Here is a 19,143-nt window from a genome sequence, read left to right as displayed (position 1 = left end):
AGATGGAGTGCGCCGAGGTGTGCGAGTGATGCGTGAAAGCTCTCCTCCCGCGTTTTAACCCGGCAGGTAAGCTTTTTTTTGCCGACCGGCAGGCACGCGCCTTTGCGTCAACAACACCGCGAGGAACGTCAACGGCTTCATTGACGTAAACCCGACAAAAGTGGGCACAAACTGGCTAAAAGTTGAGTAGCTTTTTTGTGTGCTCGTTCTTAGAAGCGTTAGCGACGTTTTCTGGGGATATTTCGACAAGTGAAAGCGAGAAGGTGAAGTAAAACTGCGTCACACTTTAATTGGTATCTGTTGCATTACATCCACAGTGGTGTAACACCTTTTTTTTTTTTTTCTCTCTCTTCTCCTTCTTCCCAGTAAGTGTAAACACAGAAACGAGCGCATCTCACACGTTCTGCTGTCATCGAAAACACACATGGAGCACTGCTTTTTAAAATGTTCTCTCTCTCTCTCTCTCTCTCTCTCTCTCTCTCTCTCTCTCTCTCTCTCTTTTAAAAAAAAAAAAAAAAAGTGCTTCTTCAGTTACAGTATCTTTTAAACACCTGTTGGGATGAGTTCTGCTCTATTTCCAAATTACAAAAAGGCAAGTGGAGGTGTTTGTACTTTTCTCAAACCAGGAAGGGGACACAGCACTTTGGACTTTGTGCAGAAGTATGAGCTAGGTGTGTGTTGGTGTGCATGCATGGGCGCGCATGCTGTGACTCACTCAGCCTCACCGCTGTATAACCATACCTGTGCTATTACACACACACACGCACGCACGCACGCACACACACACACACACGTGTGCTGGCAGCCACGGCATTCGGTTTTGCTGTGCAGAGGGAACTTACTCTAATAATCTGCTGTCCTATTGTATGCCTTTTAGGATCCTCATGTCTGCACACACACACACATGCACGCACACACACACACACACACACACACACACACACACTTACTTTCACAAGTTCCCATGCCCATGTGGCATGTGCAAGCTGTTCATCTCCTCCTCTTTTTATTTTTTGTTCTCTGCTATTGATCTAAACACTCTGTGGGCTCTGACACCAGGCAGTAGCTGCAGATCAAAACTCCTATATCCAGCCCTTAATAATGTTTGCTGAATGTGTGGGCTCTGCGGTGTGTGTGTGTGTGTGTGTGTGAGTGTGTGCGCAAACACATTGTGTGGGTGGGTGTACAAGCGCTAAAAGGCAGAGATGGTGGAGCTAGGCCAGGTCAAATGCGCTAGCAATCTTTGGCGTGTGCCTGCGCTGGCTGTTAGCCAGTACAGGTCCCTGCATGTTAACACTGCAGTACACAGCTGGGCAGGTTTGATAGGCGGTGATGAAGACTTAATATAGTGGAGTGTGGAGCCACGACTTTAATTTTTTTACATGGTGTTAAACTTTAAAAGGCAAAAAATATGCAAGCGAGGAAGAGATGCTGTGTTCTCGCCAGGCTATAAAATAACTAAAGGTCATTATAGGTTCATGTTTATTCTGTGAGCTGTATGCACAGGCGCTCAAATGTGTAAGCACCCATATGCAGCAAGACTGTGTTTACTTGAAAGCAGAAGTAACACTTCATATCCCCTGTGTACCGTAGGTTTGCAAACCCAAAAGAGAAGTGGACATGACAAGATGTTGATGATGATGTATCCTGTGAGATAGAGCGGTCCTGCCGCACAGTTCGTCAGCGCTCGACCCTGAAGAGATGGTGTGAAAGTGTCAGGGCGCAGGCGCTTAACAAGTGCGGACCGCCAGCTGTGCACACTGCTCGTGGTGAGCTTGGATTTTTACAACTCTGCTGTGGTAAGTGGTGAAAATGAGAGATGAGAAAAATTCAGCCTGTGTGTTATCTGATTCAAATGTCAGACCTTAAGCAAGGTAAGTCTCTTGAAATCCTGACAGTAGAGAAATGTTTTGAATGTGGCCCTGCTATTTCGTCACAGCTGTTGCTGCTTCCTGCTGTTTCTTCCCTGAGTGTTGCACATTTAGGTTTGATTTTCTTGACTGGTATGTTTGCTCACTTGTTGCTGGATGTACAGTTCATTCATCTCAATCTCGGCAGAGTAAGCTCAAAGGAATACACAGTTAAATTAAGGCGTCTTTGCTGTTTCGCTGAGAGTGCATGGGAAGATCAGCACCATGCTCATGTCTGCTTGGTATGACTGACTCTTTTTTTTTTAGGCCCACAGAAACTGAAGAAACAAAGGGTTATGTACCAAACTATTTCCTGACCTGTTGAGATCACTTCCTGGAATTAGACCACTTGTTTTCACACTCTGTTAATTATTATTTTTTAATTTTTTTATTCAGTGCAGAGCTTATCTAAGAGTTCCTCCTGCTGTATGCTAAGATAGGCTAAGCGTCCTCAGGCTGTAGCTTCACATTCACTGTACCGTTAGGAGCGTGTTATCGATCCTCTCATGTAACCCTAGTGAACAAGAATTCAAAATATTGAAGCTTTCCTTTAATGAATTAGAGAAGAAAGTGATATTTATAGGAAAAAAATGTAATGCTTCAAATTACACCTGCAGAACTTCCCTGTAAGGCAAAATCAATATCCACTTTGAACAGTTTTGGTTTTGCAGGAAATTGCCCTTCATTAGAGCTGAACCAATATTTTATTCCTGTTAAAGTTTATGGATGTTTCACATCTGAATAATTTTGAGGTACAAGGAGTGGAATCATGCAAAATTATCTTTCACAGCACTTAAAACCTCTTAAATCAACAGTATCTGTTTTTCTGTCTACAGTTTAAACATGGGCATCTTCGAAAGTCCTTCCTGATGTGGCAGAGCTGACACTAGAACATCATGTCGGAGCCTCCAGATCCTAGCCAGGAGATCACGGAGTGGTTGTCTTCCCTACGCCTGTCGCAGTATACCTCATGTTTCCAGCAAGGAGGCTATGAAGCTCTGGAACACTGCAAGGACCTCACAGATGAGCGCCTCCTGCTGCTCAGAGTGTTTCCAACAGGCCACCGTAGGCGCATCCTCCGCAGCTTGGAAGCACTTGGTGTGAAACAGCAGAGCGATGAGGAGCAAGATGAAGAGGGAGGGGTAGAGAACAGAAGGCATGGGAGGAAGCCGGTGCCACATCCGAGACACATCTTCCTAAAGGATAAAAAGAGGGGGACTTCCTGTCAGCAGCATCAGTCAAAGGAAAAGAGGGATTTTGAGGGAAGTCAGACTTTACCTCCAGGAGCAGGACTGGGAACCGAAAATGAGGATGTCCCAGAAAGTGGATACCTCCGTCCGCCTCAACCGGCCCCGCGCAATCCCAGAAACATCCAAACATCAATACCTCAACATAACTTCATTCCTCCCTCCATGACCTCCAGCAGCAGCAGCAGCAGTGAGTCCCTCTCCATTTCTGAAATGCCCTCAGACTGGGAGATTTCCTCAGAGGATCCCTCGCTGTCTAGCACTGACTCCATTCCCTGTCCTGCCACTGATGACAATGGGGGTTTTTCTGGCGAAATGGTGGAAAACTCCATCTACGAGGCACAGCCCAGGTTTAAGGTTCCCGGAGTTCCACGGCTCACTCGCTCCTACCGTCTGAGGCACCGGCCCGTCCCTGAAATCCCAACTCAGACTATACTGCCACTTCAGGACAGGTAAACTTCCAGTTAATCTCAAAGGAATAGTTGAACATTTTGGGAAATGATCTTTTTCACTTTGTTGCCAAGGATGAGAGAATTGATACGACTCTCATGTCTGTAGCTATGGTTAACATGAAGCTATTGCCAGCAGCCGCTTAGTAAGGCTTCCTGTAGCAAGGGGAGACAGCCATTGGCTCTGTTAAAGATAGCTAATCCTCTCTATAAACATATATTTATATTGATTATGTTTAATCTGCACAAAAACTTAACTTACTTTGCCCTGTTCATTTCTCTTTCACCTACAACACACATTGATTAACATCAATATGATGTAAATGTGTCAGATTTAGCGATAAAACAAACTTTCATGTGCAGTTTCACTGCAAGTCATGATGTTATAAATTGAAACAAGCAAACATGAACACATATACACACATAAACAGGTTTATGAAGGAAAAGTGAAAAGAAACAAAGACTCTATATTGTGTCAGGTTAGCTTTCACTGATATTTCCATACATTGGCTGCTGGTGTCAGTTTCATTTTGATCATAAGGGGGAAAGCGCTGGAAGAGGGCATTCAACACCAACCGTACAAGATATATAGTGTTTCCCACAGAATGGCTGTGTACCTGTGGTGACGACCTGTGAATGAAACTCAAAAATCAACTTTGAGTCTCAAAGCTTCAGAATAGCTTTAAGGGCGTCAAAACCACCAGGTGCTCTTAAAAGTGTGTACAAAACAACAGCATAAGTAGGCCTATATTGAGAAGGAGAGAGGGATGTAATACCAGAGAGCTTCTCCCCTCTCTGCAGATTTATTGACAGTAGACGAGAGGGAATAGAATATTGAATTTGGCCAAAAGTGGCCAATGAAATGCCTAAATGAGTTGCCAAATATACTTGCCCGCACAAGTAAATTGTATGTGTGGGAAACACTGGTATAATATGTTGATTTATGAGCTTTAGCGGTGTTAAGAGGCACATTTTGTTAAGCTAAGCTAACTGGCTGTAAGCAGCTTGCATCTTAGCAAGCATGAGATCCGATCTGCTAATCTTACTCCTGGTAAGAGAGCAAATTAGCATATATCCCAAAACATCAAACTTCTCTGTTAAAGGAACGGGAAGCTATGAAGCTAAGCTAGCTGTCTTTTCGCTAAGCTAACCAGCTGTTGGCGATACCTTCATTACTGTAGAGACGTGCAAGTGGTGAAGAATGACATTTTATGCTTTGGTTTTTCAGATGGAAAAAACAAACATGGTTGAACATGTCGAATCATGAGCTGAAGAGTTGTTAAGAGAAGAGCTTTTGTTAAGTCAAGCTAACCCTTGACAAGAAATCAAATATATGTTTGTCCTAAACAGTGTTTCCTCTAGGATTTTTTTCAGCAGCGGGGGCAGGCTCTCCGGGGAGCCGTGGCGGCGTAAACAAATGACACTTGACTGTAGATTTTACTTTTATGCCCAGCATAATCCCCCTTTTTATTGAATGGCCGGCATGGAACGGGCTTTTTAAAGGCTGAATATAAAAATAAAAAATAATAACAAAAAAAATAAAAAAAAAATAAAGAAAAAACGATAAATAATAATTTTTTGATGGGGCTGTAGAATCAGTGGCAAAGATTGCACCCAGGCTCAGAACAATGAATTTTTCTGGGTTTTGAGAAGTATTTGAACAAGCTCATCTGAAAATGCAGTCAGCAGTTACATCATGGCGTGTATATATTCGCTTAATGCTATCAATTAGTTTACTCACATTAGCGACACTGTGTTGAGTTGGCACCGGGCCCAATTAATTCAGCTACCAATATGTTACGTAACCTTAGCTGGCCATCAATATTATGCGAATGTCTATTGAACTTATAAAATCTATTATAAGTTTTCTTAAGCTAATGAGTCTACCTTTTCTCTGGTGAGTCGTTGCCCTATTTTCAAGATGACACTCATCTGACTTTCCGACCTGGTGCCTGGGTGCTTGACGTGATGTCACTTTCAAGGCCGTGCTCTCGTGAGTAATTAACGTCGATGACACCAGTAAGTTATTGGGGGAGGGCGGGGGGAATCTACTCCAAAGAGTAGATACTGAGCAATATAGTTATCTAGTGTACCTCGCGACACCCGACCCAGTGCAGGACTCTGCTGTGAAGGTGGAGATATGATGCGGCGGTGGTGTATTTGCGACAATTTAAAAAAGAAAAAGAAAAAGAAAAAGACATTTGAAGGAGTGGCGGCTAGGATTTATGAATGTAGAGGAAACACTGGTCCTAAAGTTTCAAACCTTTCTTTGAAAGGAAAAGTACTTTTAAAATCTCTGCATGAGGTGAAGCTGCAGTCTTTGCTCTAAGTCGACTTGCTGCTATGGGTAGCTTCATATTTACTACACCCATATGGGAGTGGTATCAGTCATCTCACCTAACTCTCATTGATAAAGCGAAAGAGTATATTTTCCAAAATGTTGAACTACTTCCTTTAAATATAAAGTTTGACTTAAGAGTTTATGAGCAGTTGTTGAGAACACTTTCATAAACAATATGAAAACTTTTTCTCTTTGCGTTTGCATTTATACCGGTGGAAAACCTTCAGCCTCTTACTTTATATTCATTTCTACATTCCCACGTACATTACATCCTCTTGTACTGTACACTGTTGAACTTTTGAACCACAAAACTAACTTTCAAAGCTCTGTATCTATATTCTAAAGGCCTTGCGTCTAAACGGTGTTCCCTATGTTCCCCACTTGCTGCACTGGTCGTTCTAATCCACTGATTTCTCTTCCTCCTCAGGAGCACACCACCAGCACAAACAGCCAGCCCTGAACACCTTACCGGCTCAGAAGGTCCCATCGGTGCAAAAAGCATACAGAAAGGTACACAGTCTTTCAGCTGCATCCGCTTCATCTCTGCCATGAATATTTCATTCGGCAATAGAGTCAGCGGCGCTGTTGTTTGCCCGGATGAAAGAAGGGAGAGGAGAGGAGATGAGGGTAGTGCGTGGGTGGGGTGAGTCGGGCGGGGGGGTGGTGGTGTTCGGCGGCTGTGTCGTGGGAAGCTGCGTCGCCCCCGTTTCAAGCGCACGTCTCGTAGGGAATATGCTCCCTCACATCTTGTCCCTCAGCGAGACCCTGGTGTGTATTCCCGTCGCCTGGCTCTCCAAAGTTTTTTAGAAGTTGTTTAACTTTGCTAACAACACACAGTCTTGTAGTACAACCAGTACAAATATGTTTTGAATTTTTCCTCCTCCCTTGCTGGATTTATTGGGCTTACTCGACCCTCATGTCTCATCTGAAGAGATGCTACGTGAGCTGTTTTTCTGTGCTGAGCTCTTCGTGTTCTCCGAGGATTACACAATACTTTTTCCGTGACAACAGCCTGTATGAATGTGTGTCAGGCACCTGTGAACATGTCAGTCTTTCTGGGACCACATCTGACCGCGCTGTGACATTTTCTTTTGCCGTCATCTGCAGCATATCAACAGTTATCTGTCCGTTTTCTACACTTAATCTCCCCTCACGCTTGTTTTTTGGCTTCCCCTTTCCTCCGTGTTCCGTGTACCTTTACTGCAGCAGTCTCTTGGTAGGCCTTGTTTTTCCAACTTTTTCTCTGTACGGAACAAGACAGAGAGGGAGACTAGAGAGAAAGGAGAGACATTGATGCGGGTTGGGAGGAAGGAAGAGGAGATGGATGCAAAGCAGGCAGAGAGACGGAGGAAGGGAGGGAGCCAAGACGGTCCCAGAGCAGGGAGACGGGGAGCTAGACTAGCGAGCTAAATCTCCCTTCACAGCAAGGCCTAGCAAGGCATTATTTGACATATTATTTTACCCGAGCATATTTGAAGAGTTTACTCCATGATGAGATCCAAAACTTGGGAAAAAAAATGTGCAGCGTAGTCTCCCAGAATGATTGTTGTATTCAATCAAAATTTGCTACAGCAGGCTGACAGAATTTTAATTAACACTCCAACATCCTCCTTGTAAAAATAACTTTTTTTCCAAGAAATATCTCATCGAGAAAACATTTGTCTCACTGGTGCCTCATCTGCAAATCAGCAAACTTGGCAAATTATTCAGTGACTAAAAAACAGTAATGATTGTTGAGACGGCACAGTGGCATACATACACGGCTCAGTTTAATCCCCCTCCACTTTTTCAGTACCATAAATGTGCATGCTGTTGCTGTTTGCTGTCGTGTTGACAGGCCTGACCTTAGTGCAGGAGTTTTTACACCTTCGCACAATGAAATGAATAAACTGTTGACAATACAGAAGAAGATCTGAATTAATACTAATTAGATGATCAGTCTTGTTAGCAAACAGAAACAGGGCAAAACTGAACAGCCTTTCCAAGTTTTTATCATCTGTACACTCTTTTTTGAACTCCCATAACTTAACATAGTCTTCCTCCTGAATATTTTTGAATCCGCCAACATGAGTAGCCAGAGGCAGAAAAAAACTGTTCTCAACTATAAAACTATAACTATGAATTTCCTGTCCTTGATACAGTGTTAATGGCGAAAACAATTTATCAAATAAGAATTTTCAGATTTCCTGATATTAGAACTTTCTACTTTTTCTTGTTTCTTATTATTGTAAATTGAGTATCTCTGCTTTGTAATGGAGGTACATGGTGACACAAAACAAAATGTTTTTTAAAGATTTAATGTAATTAAATTAGAAATTAATCAAATAATGTTTAGATTACTTGGTTTATGATTGCTCTGTGAGTAGGGCCCTATGATTTCCGCGAACACGGAATCGTGGACGGAATCGCGGAATTGGCCGATTGAAACAGAAGCTACTTTTTAACGCGGAATTTGACATAATTACACTGAAAGAGTGGAAGAGGAACGTATATCTGGGGAAAAACTGCACGGAGGGAAGCAGATCTGGGTGGCACAAGTCGCCGCCCCCCTCCCCACAGACTGAGCTCCCCTGTCAAAACATTGTCAGCATGGCGAAGCGGCTGCCCACGGCTCCGTCTTCGTCGGCGAAAAAGCTGAGAAACTTGACATTAACCCCTCAGTACAGAGCCGAGCAGTTCCCGAACGACTTGTACGTGTCAGGTGAACTGTTGTTTTGCAAAGAAGCAGACCTGAAAAATCATAATTAAAGGTGTAATGCGTCAGAGTTAGCCACCTGTCCGATTCATATTATCGGCATATCACCAGAGTGACAGTCACTGCTGCTAACAGTAGCTGCTGTTAGCTAGCTAGCCCCGTTAGCCACAGCCCTCTTAGCTGACTCTGCCTGGGCTGGGAGGCTTTTCTGGATCTGCCTGAGAGCTGACCATGTTTTTATTCAATGAAACCAAAATATACTACTGTATGAAGACATGATGTCAATGTTTTTTATGCACTTTACGATACAGTATTGAGGAAATGTGTTAGTCACCTCAATTGATTTAAGGTAATTTCTATTTATTTTGTTTACATTTTAGTCATTTACATTAAAAACACACTGTTTTTGGTAGTATAAGAAGAGTAAAAGGTAAAAAAAATCGGGATTCCCAAAAATTAAAATGGAAAAAACGGAATTTGGGAAAAAATAAAACGATTTTATAGGGCCCTATGTGAGGCTGTACTCAGGCGCAGTCCTGATTTAAATTAAATCCTAACATAAACAAGCTATGCTAATATCCCCGAAACACCTCTTTTACGTTACTTCTTGACATCACACTATGCCACCATGTCACACTTAATATTTGTCTATGTTCACGGTAGAAGTGAAGCTAGCTGGAAGCTGGAAACATGACACAGGCGACTGGAGACACAGTGAGTGGTGCTGGTTCAGACATGTGTGAGCTGACCAATCAGAGCAGACTTGGCTTTTGGGAGGGGGAGCTAAAACAGACCAAATCCTATGGAGGGGGAATAGAGTGCTGCAAAACTGGACAGTGTGAGAAAAAAATGAACATTATATGTCTCCTTTAAGTAAGCTTACTACAATAGCAACATGATTAATATAACGTCTCTTATTGTGATGACTATCATCCTCATTGTCATCATTGAGAAGAAAAAATTGTCAGAAAAAAGAAAAAACTTTTTCGATCGCATTATTCTTGAACTATTCACTTGTGAATTCCCGGACATGGTGTCAGAAATAATAAATTGGTTGGTGACTTATTTGAATTCAGATGTTGGCAGTCGCCCGTCCTCTGTGCCGAGTGAGGGAGTGACACAAAAGAGTGATAATAACAAACTGACCTGTATCTCCCGGAACTTAAAGGAACAGCAGCTTCATTCAGAGCAAAATCAATCTCCTCACTAACTCTGAACTGATGGCGGCATCTGGGTCTGCGACTTGAGAGAGCGTCTGGTCAGGAGCAGATAAAGAAGCAGGGACTGAGAGAAACAAAGGCAAAAAAGAAAGGGAAAACGCTGGAGAAGAAGCCAGCAGTGTAAGAATGGAGGGAATCGGACAGGAATTGAGTACAGTAGCGGTTGGCAGGCCCCTCGGAGAGAATCGCCAGTGGCCTGAAGGTCAGCAGATAGATGATGATTGATGGTCGCTATCTGCCCACTGAGCCTGTCCGTAGAGAGGGCGGCTGTGTTGGAGTGGATTCTATCATCAAGTAAACTGACCCCTTCATAAAGACCTCTGCGTGCCCTTTGTGTTCTTCTGTAGAGGCCTGCATTTTGTGCCGGTGCAGCTTTAAACAACAGTGCATTCACATCTGAACTGGCGTGAAAACTAATTTAACTGTCTGTCCTTTCATGTCTGCGTTTGTCTCAAGGCATCTTTATGTGTCTGTTTCGATCTTTGTACGCCGCCAGCTTGCGTATCTGCCTCTTCGCAAGTGTCTATGTGCGTGTTTAGCCCCCGTGGCGGCATCTTCTGGCCCTCACAATCCTCAGGAGAGGGTGGTGTCATTTTTCACAGTGACAGGCTGTGGCCCACGCAGGGTGGCCCCGGGTCTCCAGACTAATAGTGTCTGGCCAGAGTCACTCTTCTTCCTCGTCTTTGCTTCCACCGACCACCGGCCACGGTCCCCGCAGGAGCCAAGACTGAGAAATGGCCTTGGCAGAGGCTCAGTCTGTTTGAGGATCATACTCCCAGTTGGGCAAGGAAAAGGCCGAGGCAGAGAGATAGGCATGCTAAAACAAAATTTAATTGGTTTACTGCTTACATGGATCAAGGGTTCTCACATTTATTCAGATCAATGAGTTGGTTTTAATCAAAGGGCGCTATAGCATCTGAGTGATTTAAAATTTAGCTGGAACAATCCGGTTAAGCCCCTTACTTTCATGCACGACGTTTAGGCCTTCATACTGTGTTCTGCAAGTTTTTAAGACTGTGACAAAACCACCATTGTGTTGTGTCTGTGTCCCTTTTAGCAACTCTTCAAAGAACCTTGACGCCTATTGCTCCCTACGGAGAAATGTTCCTGTACAACAACCCTGAAAGCACTCCGGTAAGACAGTGTACACTCCCACTAGTGGACAGTGAGTAGCAGCTTACCAAAGAGGAACAGACATTTCTCACATCTTCAACACTATCAGGGCTGTTTTAGCCGCGGTCTGCACAGCAGACTTCCCTCTCTGTGTTAATGTTGTCGCCATGGACACATAGCAGAGTGGGAAATGTGCTTGTTTCAGTTTGCCCCCTGAGGTTAATAGAAATGTCACCTAGCCACTAAAGTTAACATAGCTTAGTGCACCAACACGATAACAGTGTCTGACTGAAAGATGGACGCTTTCTTTTCATCTGATGCTAATCTGCTCTGTGCTCCATAGGACCAAGGCGCCAAAGAAGGGTTGCAGAAGGGTTTAAAGGACAAGATAAAACAGAGGAAACAGAGGTATGGTATGCTGATCTGAGGCTGCCATTCCACGCCCACCTGGTTTCATAAATAGATATTTAGAAAGAGGAACTACCAACCACACATTAACTTGTCGTGGTTTCTAGTCTCAGTGTAGTACATTGAATAGGGCCTTTCATGTTATGCAGCTGCATGTTGAAGTGAACATGCATTCTCAGACTGAAAATGTCAAAAGCAAACAATTCGTTACTCTGGTTGCAACCTCTCTGTTGTTATCTCGAGCCACATAACCATTTCATCAGCTTGTATGCATATTTTCAAGTTGTTGCAGTTGCAGATTTGTGGCTCATAACTGTGAGCTTTGGGCAGTTAACACGCATTTGCTGTCTCAGAAATGTGACAGGGGGCCTTCTTAAAGTAATGGTAGGACATTTTGGGAAACATTCACATTCATGCCAGGAGTAAGTGGTGATCAATACCACTTTCTTGTCTGAATGCTAATTATGGCCATTACCTAAGATCACCAAATAGACTTGAGACAAGTTAAAAGCACTGGATGGCTCTTTAAAAATATGTTTTTTAAAGCAACATTGGATCAAACAATCAAGGTACGTGTTAGTGAGCTCATAAGCTGCTAGTTTTTGCTCCCAGATTTTATGCTAAGCCAAGTTTAGCGCCTCCTGGCCTAACTACAGATGTATCTTCTTATTTCACTTACAGCAAGTATTTTCCAGAATGTTCAACTGTTCCTTTCTTGTCATCCATACTCCGACAGAAAAAAGTCGCCTAAACAGAAAGAGTCCAAGGATAAAGTGCCTCCCCCGGCTCCAACTATCCCAGACCCCTACACAGACGAATACTCTACAGTGGAGGATTGTGCCGGCATTTTGCCGAGAGCCAGTTCGGACCAAAGCATCGCAGTGACCCCTGAGAGTCTTGCTGTTGGAGCAGCTGCCTCTGGGCCTCAGGATGACTCTTTAATCATGGTGGATTGTGACCTCTACTCTGAGCCTGCAGATGCTCTGGGGGGTGTGACCAGAAATGCACTGGCTGATATCTCTCCATACGCATGCTTCTACGGAGCCCCAAAACACCAGGTGCTCAAAGTGGGTTGGCTGGACAAACTGTCACCTCAAGGGTAGGTTACAGTACTGCTGAAGATTAGATTTGTGATTAGTGAGATTATCAGACATGAGAAATTCTTCATCTGATGTAATGACGGATGGATCTCGATGAAATCCTTATAAATACCACTTTTACTGCAGCTTCACATTGCACAAGAGGTGTAATTAATATATATTCCATTTGCGATGCTCTCATTTAGTTTCACAACCTTTAACCGTACTAACATAAAATGTACCTCATTCCACTTCCTGTCAAGTGGCGAAGAAAACCACCACAGTTAGTCAACCACTTCCTCCTGTTTTTTTTCTATTCAGCTTCCATTTTTGTCTTATATCTTTGATAACCGTTCAAAGACAATGAACGGTATCAAACACAATAGGCTGAAGCAGACCTATCCGTAATGCGTAGCACCACCGAAAGGAAAGCACGAGAAATAGGAAATAACCTTCTAGTATTAAGATGCATCTTCAATCAGTTGATTAATCAAACTTTATTTATGTGGCGTCTTTTAATCAAATGCAACTCACAGTGCTTTACAAAACATATGTTAAATGCATTTATCAAAACAGAACAAAATAAGTAAATAATGATCAAAAATACAATTTTGGTCAAATAGAAATTGAACTGAAGTGGAATAAAATAAAAAAAGACATTTACGATAAATGATAACATCCATAAGATTATAAAACACTACCTAGAAGCCAGATTGAATTCATACAATTTGTATACATTTGAAAATCCCAGTAGTTTCAGATGCTCTGGAAGGCTCTCCTAGACAATGGAGTGTAGTGGCTGAAAGCAGCATCACCAAATGTCTTTGTTCTGCTTTGTGGAACAGCTTAAAGGGAAAAACCAGAGGATCTGAAGAACCCTTGTAGTTCATAAGCAAAAAAAAAAGAATTTCCAAGAGATTGTCAGATTCAGGGCCATTTTGTGCATTAAAAAAGATTTTTTAAATCTTTACGAAAACTAACATTCAGCCTGTATAAAGAATACGGAGGCGTAATCACTGACATATGTATATGAAGATAGACAGCGCTTCTCTACTTCTTCCCACTGTACACAAATTTGTTCAGAATATCGCAGACACGAGTGCAGAGTCTGAGCAGTAGATCAGGCGTTGGAGTCCGACTCATACAACCATATGGTCGATTGCGAGCTAGGGTGGGCTGTCAATCATGAAGTCTCAGTCCCTTTTCAGGGCGCCAAATAACAAATTAAAAGGAGTGAAGACGTGACTGCTATTTAGCATTATGACAACAACCTAAAATGACAGAAACCATCTTTCGTGTGACATGTACTTTGCGATTTTTGTTTGATCCATGTCCCATCTGCTAACATGGAAGGGCTAGACTGCATACAACCATCAGGAGGCGATCAAGATGTTTTGGCCTCAGTCTTATGCAGTTATTGGGTGTAATGGATGCTGTTTTGTAATCCTTCGTCACCACTCATGTGGCTCGGATTTGAAATTAAATTGTGTTGATGATTCAGTTATTTTGGCCACATGCGCCGCCGTTGCACCACAGCTCTCTATCATTTGCTTCCTTTTTATATATTCACCTTCACCACCTGATATGCATGAGTTTGGCAAACTGCCCTGGGGCTGTTGAATATTCAAACTGGACATAGCCATTTGTTTTGATTATGCTAATTGGCATCTGTTGATACAACTCTTGACATTAATAAATCAGTGGCACTCTTAATGAAATTCGAGTACCTGTTCAGGGCTTATTTAGTTCCTGGCTCACTGTATTGATGTTTTATTTTTTTTTGCTTTAGCTGTGACTTCTTTCACCCAAAACCAGCGTAGTTTGGTTTGAATTTGTTCGTGCTCTTCCTCTTTGCAGAAAATGTGTTTTCCAAAGGCGGTGGGTGAGATTTGACGGCGAGAGCCTGGCCTACTACAACAACGACAAGGTCAGTGCGTGAAAAACACGTGCCCACACATCCCCTCCCTCCTCCCTCTACCCGCTGACACACCCACATCCTCCACATGCACCCTGGTGAAGGCAATCTCATCCCTCCGTTACAGAAATCTATACGGCGGGCAGCCGAGCCAAGTTCTGAGTGTTCCCTTTCTCTATCTCATCCTCCTCTTTCTCATTGTCATCATCATCATCATTAGCCTGGCAGGGTAAAAAATGGGGGCAAGGACAGAGCGACTCTGCGCCATGCATGACAGGCCAGCACTCTCTGTGCCCGCCCAGCCATACAGTAAAGTACATTGATGTTGGCACCTGACCAGGTCCAGGAGAAAGAAAGAAAGAATGAAAGAAAGAAAGAACGAGGGAGAGGGAAAGACTCTCCTCTCTTTCTGCCGCCCTAAGCAGTTCTCCCTGCCTGTACCTCTCTTCATTCTCCTTCTGTGTGACAGTCGAGTTTGAAATTCCGCTTAACACTGCCTGCCTTATCATCAGAAGGAGGAGGGGGGAGGATAGAGGGGAGAGAAAGGGGTTATGGTGAGGTGAGAGTGCGTGGGTTGAAGAATCAGAAACTGGAGAGCTGTCAGGCAAAGATGGAGGCGAGCTGGCAGTTTAACCACCACATGTTCAGGCTGGACAGGTTGTTTTTTATTTCATAAACTTTTACAAACTTTTGGCTGCAGCTTTGGATAAAGACAGCGGTCTTTATGAACTAAGACGAATTTCAAACTACCAGCCCACCTGTTTTTTTTTTTTTGGCAGATTCAGATGTTATACGGATTGATTTTTCGGAAGTCTGGACAGCATAAAACCATGGCAGCTCAGTCTGGACACTCTGCCTGCTTGTATCGAGTTGAAAGACTCTTTTGTGCCACTCGACACACAACAACGATATCAAGTCCGGGTTCCTTTGCTGGAGTCATGGAAGTGCATCAGAGCAGCTGAGCAGAAACCATGCTGCTACTAGCAGAGCGCTATGGAAGACATCAGAGAGAACAACAGAATACTAACGCTTAAATGAATTCTCTGCTCTGCGACTTGATAGCACGTATGCTTAGAGATTGAGATGATGGATCTCTGACAAACAAAAATTAGAAGACGATACGGTGTGAACAGAGGTGACTAGTTTCTGTTGGCTTGAAGTATTTATGTTTAACATTTTCTAAACTGATGTAAGCAGAAATGTAAAGTATACATTATTTGTACAAGAGGTCCCAAAACTTGCGAGAACCTGGCACGAATTCTGTGTCCTAAAGTGGCCATAACCTATCTGACTGGATGTGCTTTACCTCCGTGTTCGCTGCTAATGACCGCTGGATGTATCTCTGACTAACAACAAACACATTTCTGTGTGTGTGGTGTGTGTGAGCGGTGACCTCTGCGCCCCTTTGCCAGGGCCAGCTCGTTTTCGCTGCAGCAGCATTGCACAACATCACAATCAATGATGTGGGACCTGTCTGATGCCGGCTCGTTAATCACTTACTAATTATAGTCCGCCGTGCTCTCTCGCTCCGTCTGCCTCTCTCTCTTTCTCTCTGGCTCTCTTTCCCCTCGTTCTCTCTCTCCGTTGCATTTGTTGCTTTATTTATCAGGACACGCTCCATCGCCGGCAGGGTGGGAATCGGCAGGGAGGCCAATGAGTCAGCACTTTATACTCCGTGTCACTCTTGGCGGAGGCGAGACAGTTTCTGGAAAGATGAAAGTTTGCCTTTGAATGTGTGTGTGTGTGTGTGTGTGTATGTGTGAGAGAGAGAGAGAGAGAGAGAGAGAGAGAGAGAGAGGGAGAAATAGAGGGAACAGGGATTGTTGTTTAGACTTTTTTAAAGTCATCCTGTCAATGTGACTCTCCCCTCTGAGAAAGCAGAGGGCTTCATCATGTTTCGGGTGAGCGGAGAGGTCGAGTACAATCTCTCTGTCATCCCTGCTTTGTGCGGCCAGCTGAGGCCACGTACCACCCTCCACGGCACCCGGTGCCACCTCCATGGGGTGAGCGCGGGGGTAGAGGAAGATTACATGGAAAGACAGGAAGTCTCTCAGCAGCGCTTTATGTCAGAAATTGAAGCGCAGTTGGTGTTTTTTTTCTCCTTCACAGTATGTATGTAGACATGTATGCGTGGTCTGTTACAGGTGTGAAGTGAATAACCACAATATCCAGACGAAAAGAAAGCGTGTCGCGATGTGCTTTCATTCGTCACTATTCATCTTGTATCTCCCAGGTGCTCTAGCGGTACCACAACTTGAAACCCTGAAAGCTTCTAGAAAAAGTATAAAGGTGCCTCAAAATAAAATGTGTCATGGCGTCTTTATGTTACCTAATAAGTCATTTCACTTCTTTGTTACATTTATATGTGCAAGGAGGCTGCACTGATGAGGGTTCAACTGTGCATCTAAAGAGACTGGAACGCAGTCTAAGCAGAAGCAGTTTTGCTAATTATTTTAAACGGGAAGTAGGTAAATCCTCCTCCATCGTTTGCTAAATGCCACGAGATATCTTTATGGTGGTTAGATAAACAGAAAGAAGTTCTGACTAAACTGAACAAATTCTAGTCAGTCGCTAGCGTTATTACTCAAGATGCTGGCATCTTATGTATGCATTAAAATCCGAGGCTGGCAGTGTTTCCCACACATAGACTTGACTTGCGTTGAACGCCCGGGTAAAACAATGACGGCCAAAGTACAGCGACCTTTTTTAGGATGTCTTTAAACCTTTTATCTGATAGATTAACTTGTGCACAATCTTCCCCTCGCTCTTCCTCTTCCAGTCACACATCATGCTCTATGGAGAAACACAGAGCGAGACAGAGATGTTCACTGGTATATACTCTTGTGTTTTTAAGGCAACTTTGTCAGAAAACTTTGAAAGATTCTCAGAAGCACGTATATAGTCTTTATTTTTATTACCAGTAGTATTTTATTTTACATTTCGATTACTCTATTGTGCATTTTATTTCTGCTTTGCCTTTATCTTGTTTGCTTATCTTTCACTCAATCTGTAAGCTGCTATAACAAGTGAATTTCCCCGGTGAGGGATCAATAGAGTCTTATCTTATCTCTTATTATCTTAAAAAGATAGTGGATTTTTGAGCGTCATTCCCACCAACGCTACCACCACCACAGGTGTACGACCATTCTGTGGGAAACACTGCCCCACTTGGGCACACTTGAGCTAAATGTCCAAAATGACAACGCTAACATGCCTGATGTTTACCATGTAGCTAAGATTTATGTGCCACTGAGAATGAGCAGAATGTTACTGTAGATATTTGGGCATGAAGCAAAATATCGAACACATTAAAGTGAGCATATATCAGTTAAAAAATAAAGGAACACCTATCTTGCTCCGTTCAGTTCAGAGGAGTTCTGCTGCTATAACCTTATCACTTCTAGTATGAATGGTAGCTTATGCTGGATAATGTTAGCTAACTTTACACACAGCTGCTGACACAGCTGAGCCAATTGAGCTGGTGTAATTATTTCTTTAAAGTGTAAGCAAATAATCAAAATTCAACTTGCAATTATTCTGTAATTGAAGTTGTGGCCATCGTGGTCGCTGTTCAGCTTACTTTAATATTTCAACTGCAGGCTCTTGATGAAAAATCAGCTAATCCACAGAGTTAGTATAAAGTTAGAAAGTTATTATAATTCATGCTCAGGTCTGCCTAAAAGTTGCTAAAAGAAAAAGAAAAAAATTGCAAAAGGCGACTTCAGCAATCTAGCAAGAATGTCACTAACAAACTAACAACACGGACTACAAATTTTTGGCTACAGTGAAACTATCATAGCGTCGTGGACTTCTCAAGTTTATCTTCAACCTTAAAAATGTGTCAAAGATTCTCGCCAGTTTTGTGCAGTCTGGACTAGACACCAGTTTGGTTTGACCAGTTCATCATGTTGTCTTCTCTCCTATCTGTACACAAAAAACGAAAATGCCCAACGCACTGACACCTTCTGATTCTTGTTCTCTTTCTCAAACTTTCAACACACCAAAAACTCTTTTGTAGTTTGAAATCCTGTGGGATCTGTCAGCCCCAGACAGAACTAATCACACTTAATCACAGTCGCAGCTTGAAGGTCTCTGGCCGCGGTGATGTCATCACTGGGGTAGCGGAGGTGGCGTGGGAGAGTAGCGAGATCCTCGGTCTCACTTCTCCCTCTCTGCAGCGTCAGTAACCAAATCCGTCTCATCAATCACCCCCTTTCGTCTGATTTCGTCAACACGGGGATTGACTTGGGAGAATGCTTTGGTCCTGAGATGTAGTCCTGAGGGTCCCGGTGTGGTGTCTTATGTGTGTGTGTGTGCGTGCATGTGTGTGTGTGTGTGTGTGTGTGTGTATATGTGTGTGTGTGTGTACGTGTGTTTGCGAAAACAGTCCAAAGCCTGGCTTGAGGGTGGTGACGGGAGGAAGTGAGGAGGGTGGCTGTGAGGGATGAAGGGATGAGAGGATGGAGAAGGAGGGGGTGAGGCTGAATAGAAGGCCAAAGGGGAGATGAGGTTTTTAGGATCGGGGATCAGTCTTTGAGTATTATCAGTCGGCCTGATTGTCTGTCTGTCTGTCCGTCTGACGCAGCAAAGCTCTCCCCTGCCAAGCCTGAAAGCTCCTCTGCCGACTCCCTCCTGTGTCTTCCCAAGATACCTGAGCTGACGCTTACTGTAACACCCCGAGTGTTTCAGTATTTCTTTTGATTTATGTGTCGTTTCATTTTGGTCTCCAGAGCCATTCTCAAAATATGTGATATTCATCTTTAATT

At 43.4% G+C, this 19,143-nt stretch overlaps 1 protein-coding gene across 1 annotated transcript in view; it reads left to right on the top strand.

The window, feature by feature from the left end:
• The first annotated feature begins 126 nt into the window (after window positions 1-126).
• Window positions 127-19,143, top strand: part of arap2 (ArfGAP with RhoGAP domain, ankyrin repeat and PH domain 2) — a 129,108-nt gene continuing 110,091 nt past the window's right edge. The window contains exons 1-8 of the mRNA XM_030431865.1: window positions 127-263; window positions 1,594-1,799; window positions 2,747-3,609; window positions 6,375-6,457; window positions 10,920-10,996; window positions 11,319-11,383; window positions 12,120-12,482; window positions 14,320-14,389. Coding sequence (XP_030287725.1) covers window positions 2,807-3,609; window positions 6,375-6,457; window positions 10,920-10,996; window positions 11,319-11,383; window positions 12,120-12,482; window positions 14,320-14,389 — 1,461 coding nt within the window. The 5' untranslated portion in view covers window positions 127-263; window positions 1,594-1,799; window positions 2,747-2,806. The remainder of the gene's footprint in view (window positions 264-1,593; window positions 1,800-2,746; window positions 3,610-6,374; window positions 6,458-10,919; window positions 10,997-11,318; window positions 11,384-12,119; window positions 12,483-14,319; window positions 14,390-19,143) is intronic.

This window comes from Sparus aurata, chromosome 10 (genome assembly GCF_900880675.1).
Source record: "Sparus aurata chromosome 10, fSpaAur1.1, whole genome shotgun sequence".
Taxonomy (NCBI): Eukaryota; Metazoa; Chordata; class Actinopteri; order Spariformes; family Sparidae; genus Sparus; species Sparus aurata.
This window is presented reverse-complemented; position numbering and strand designations above follow the sequence as displayed.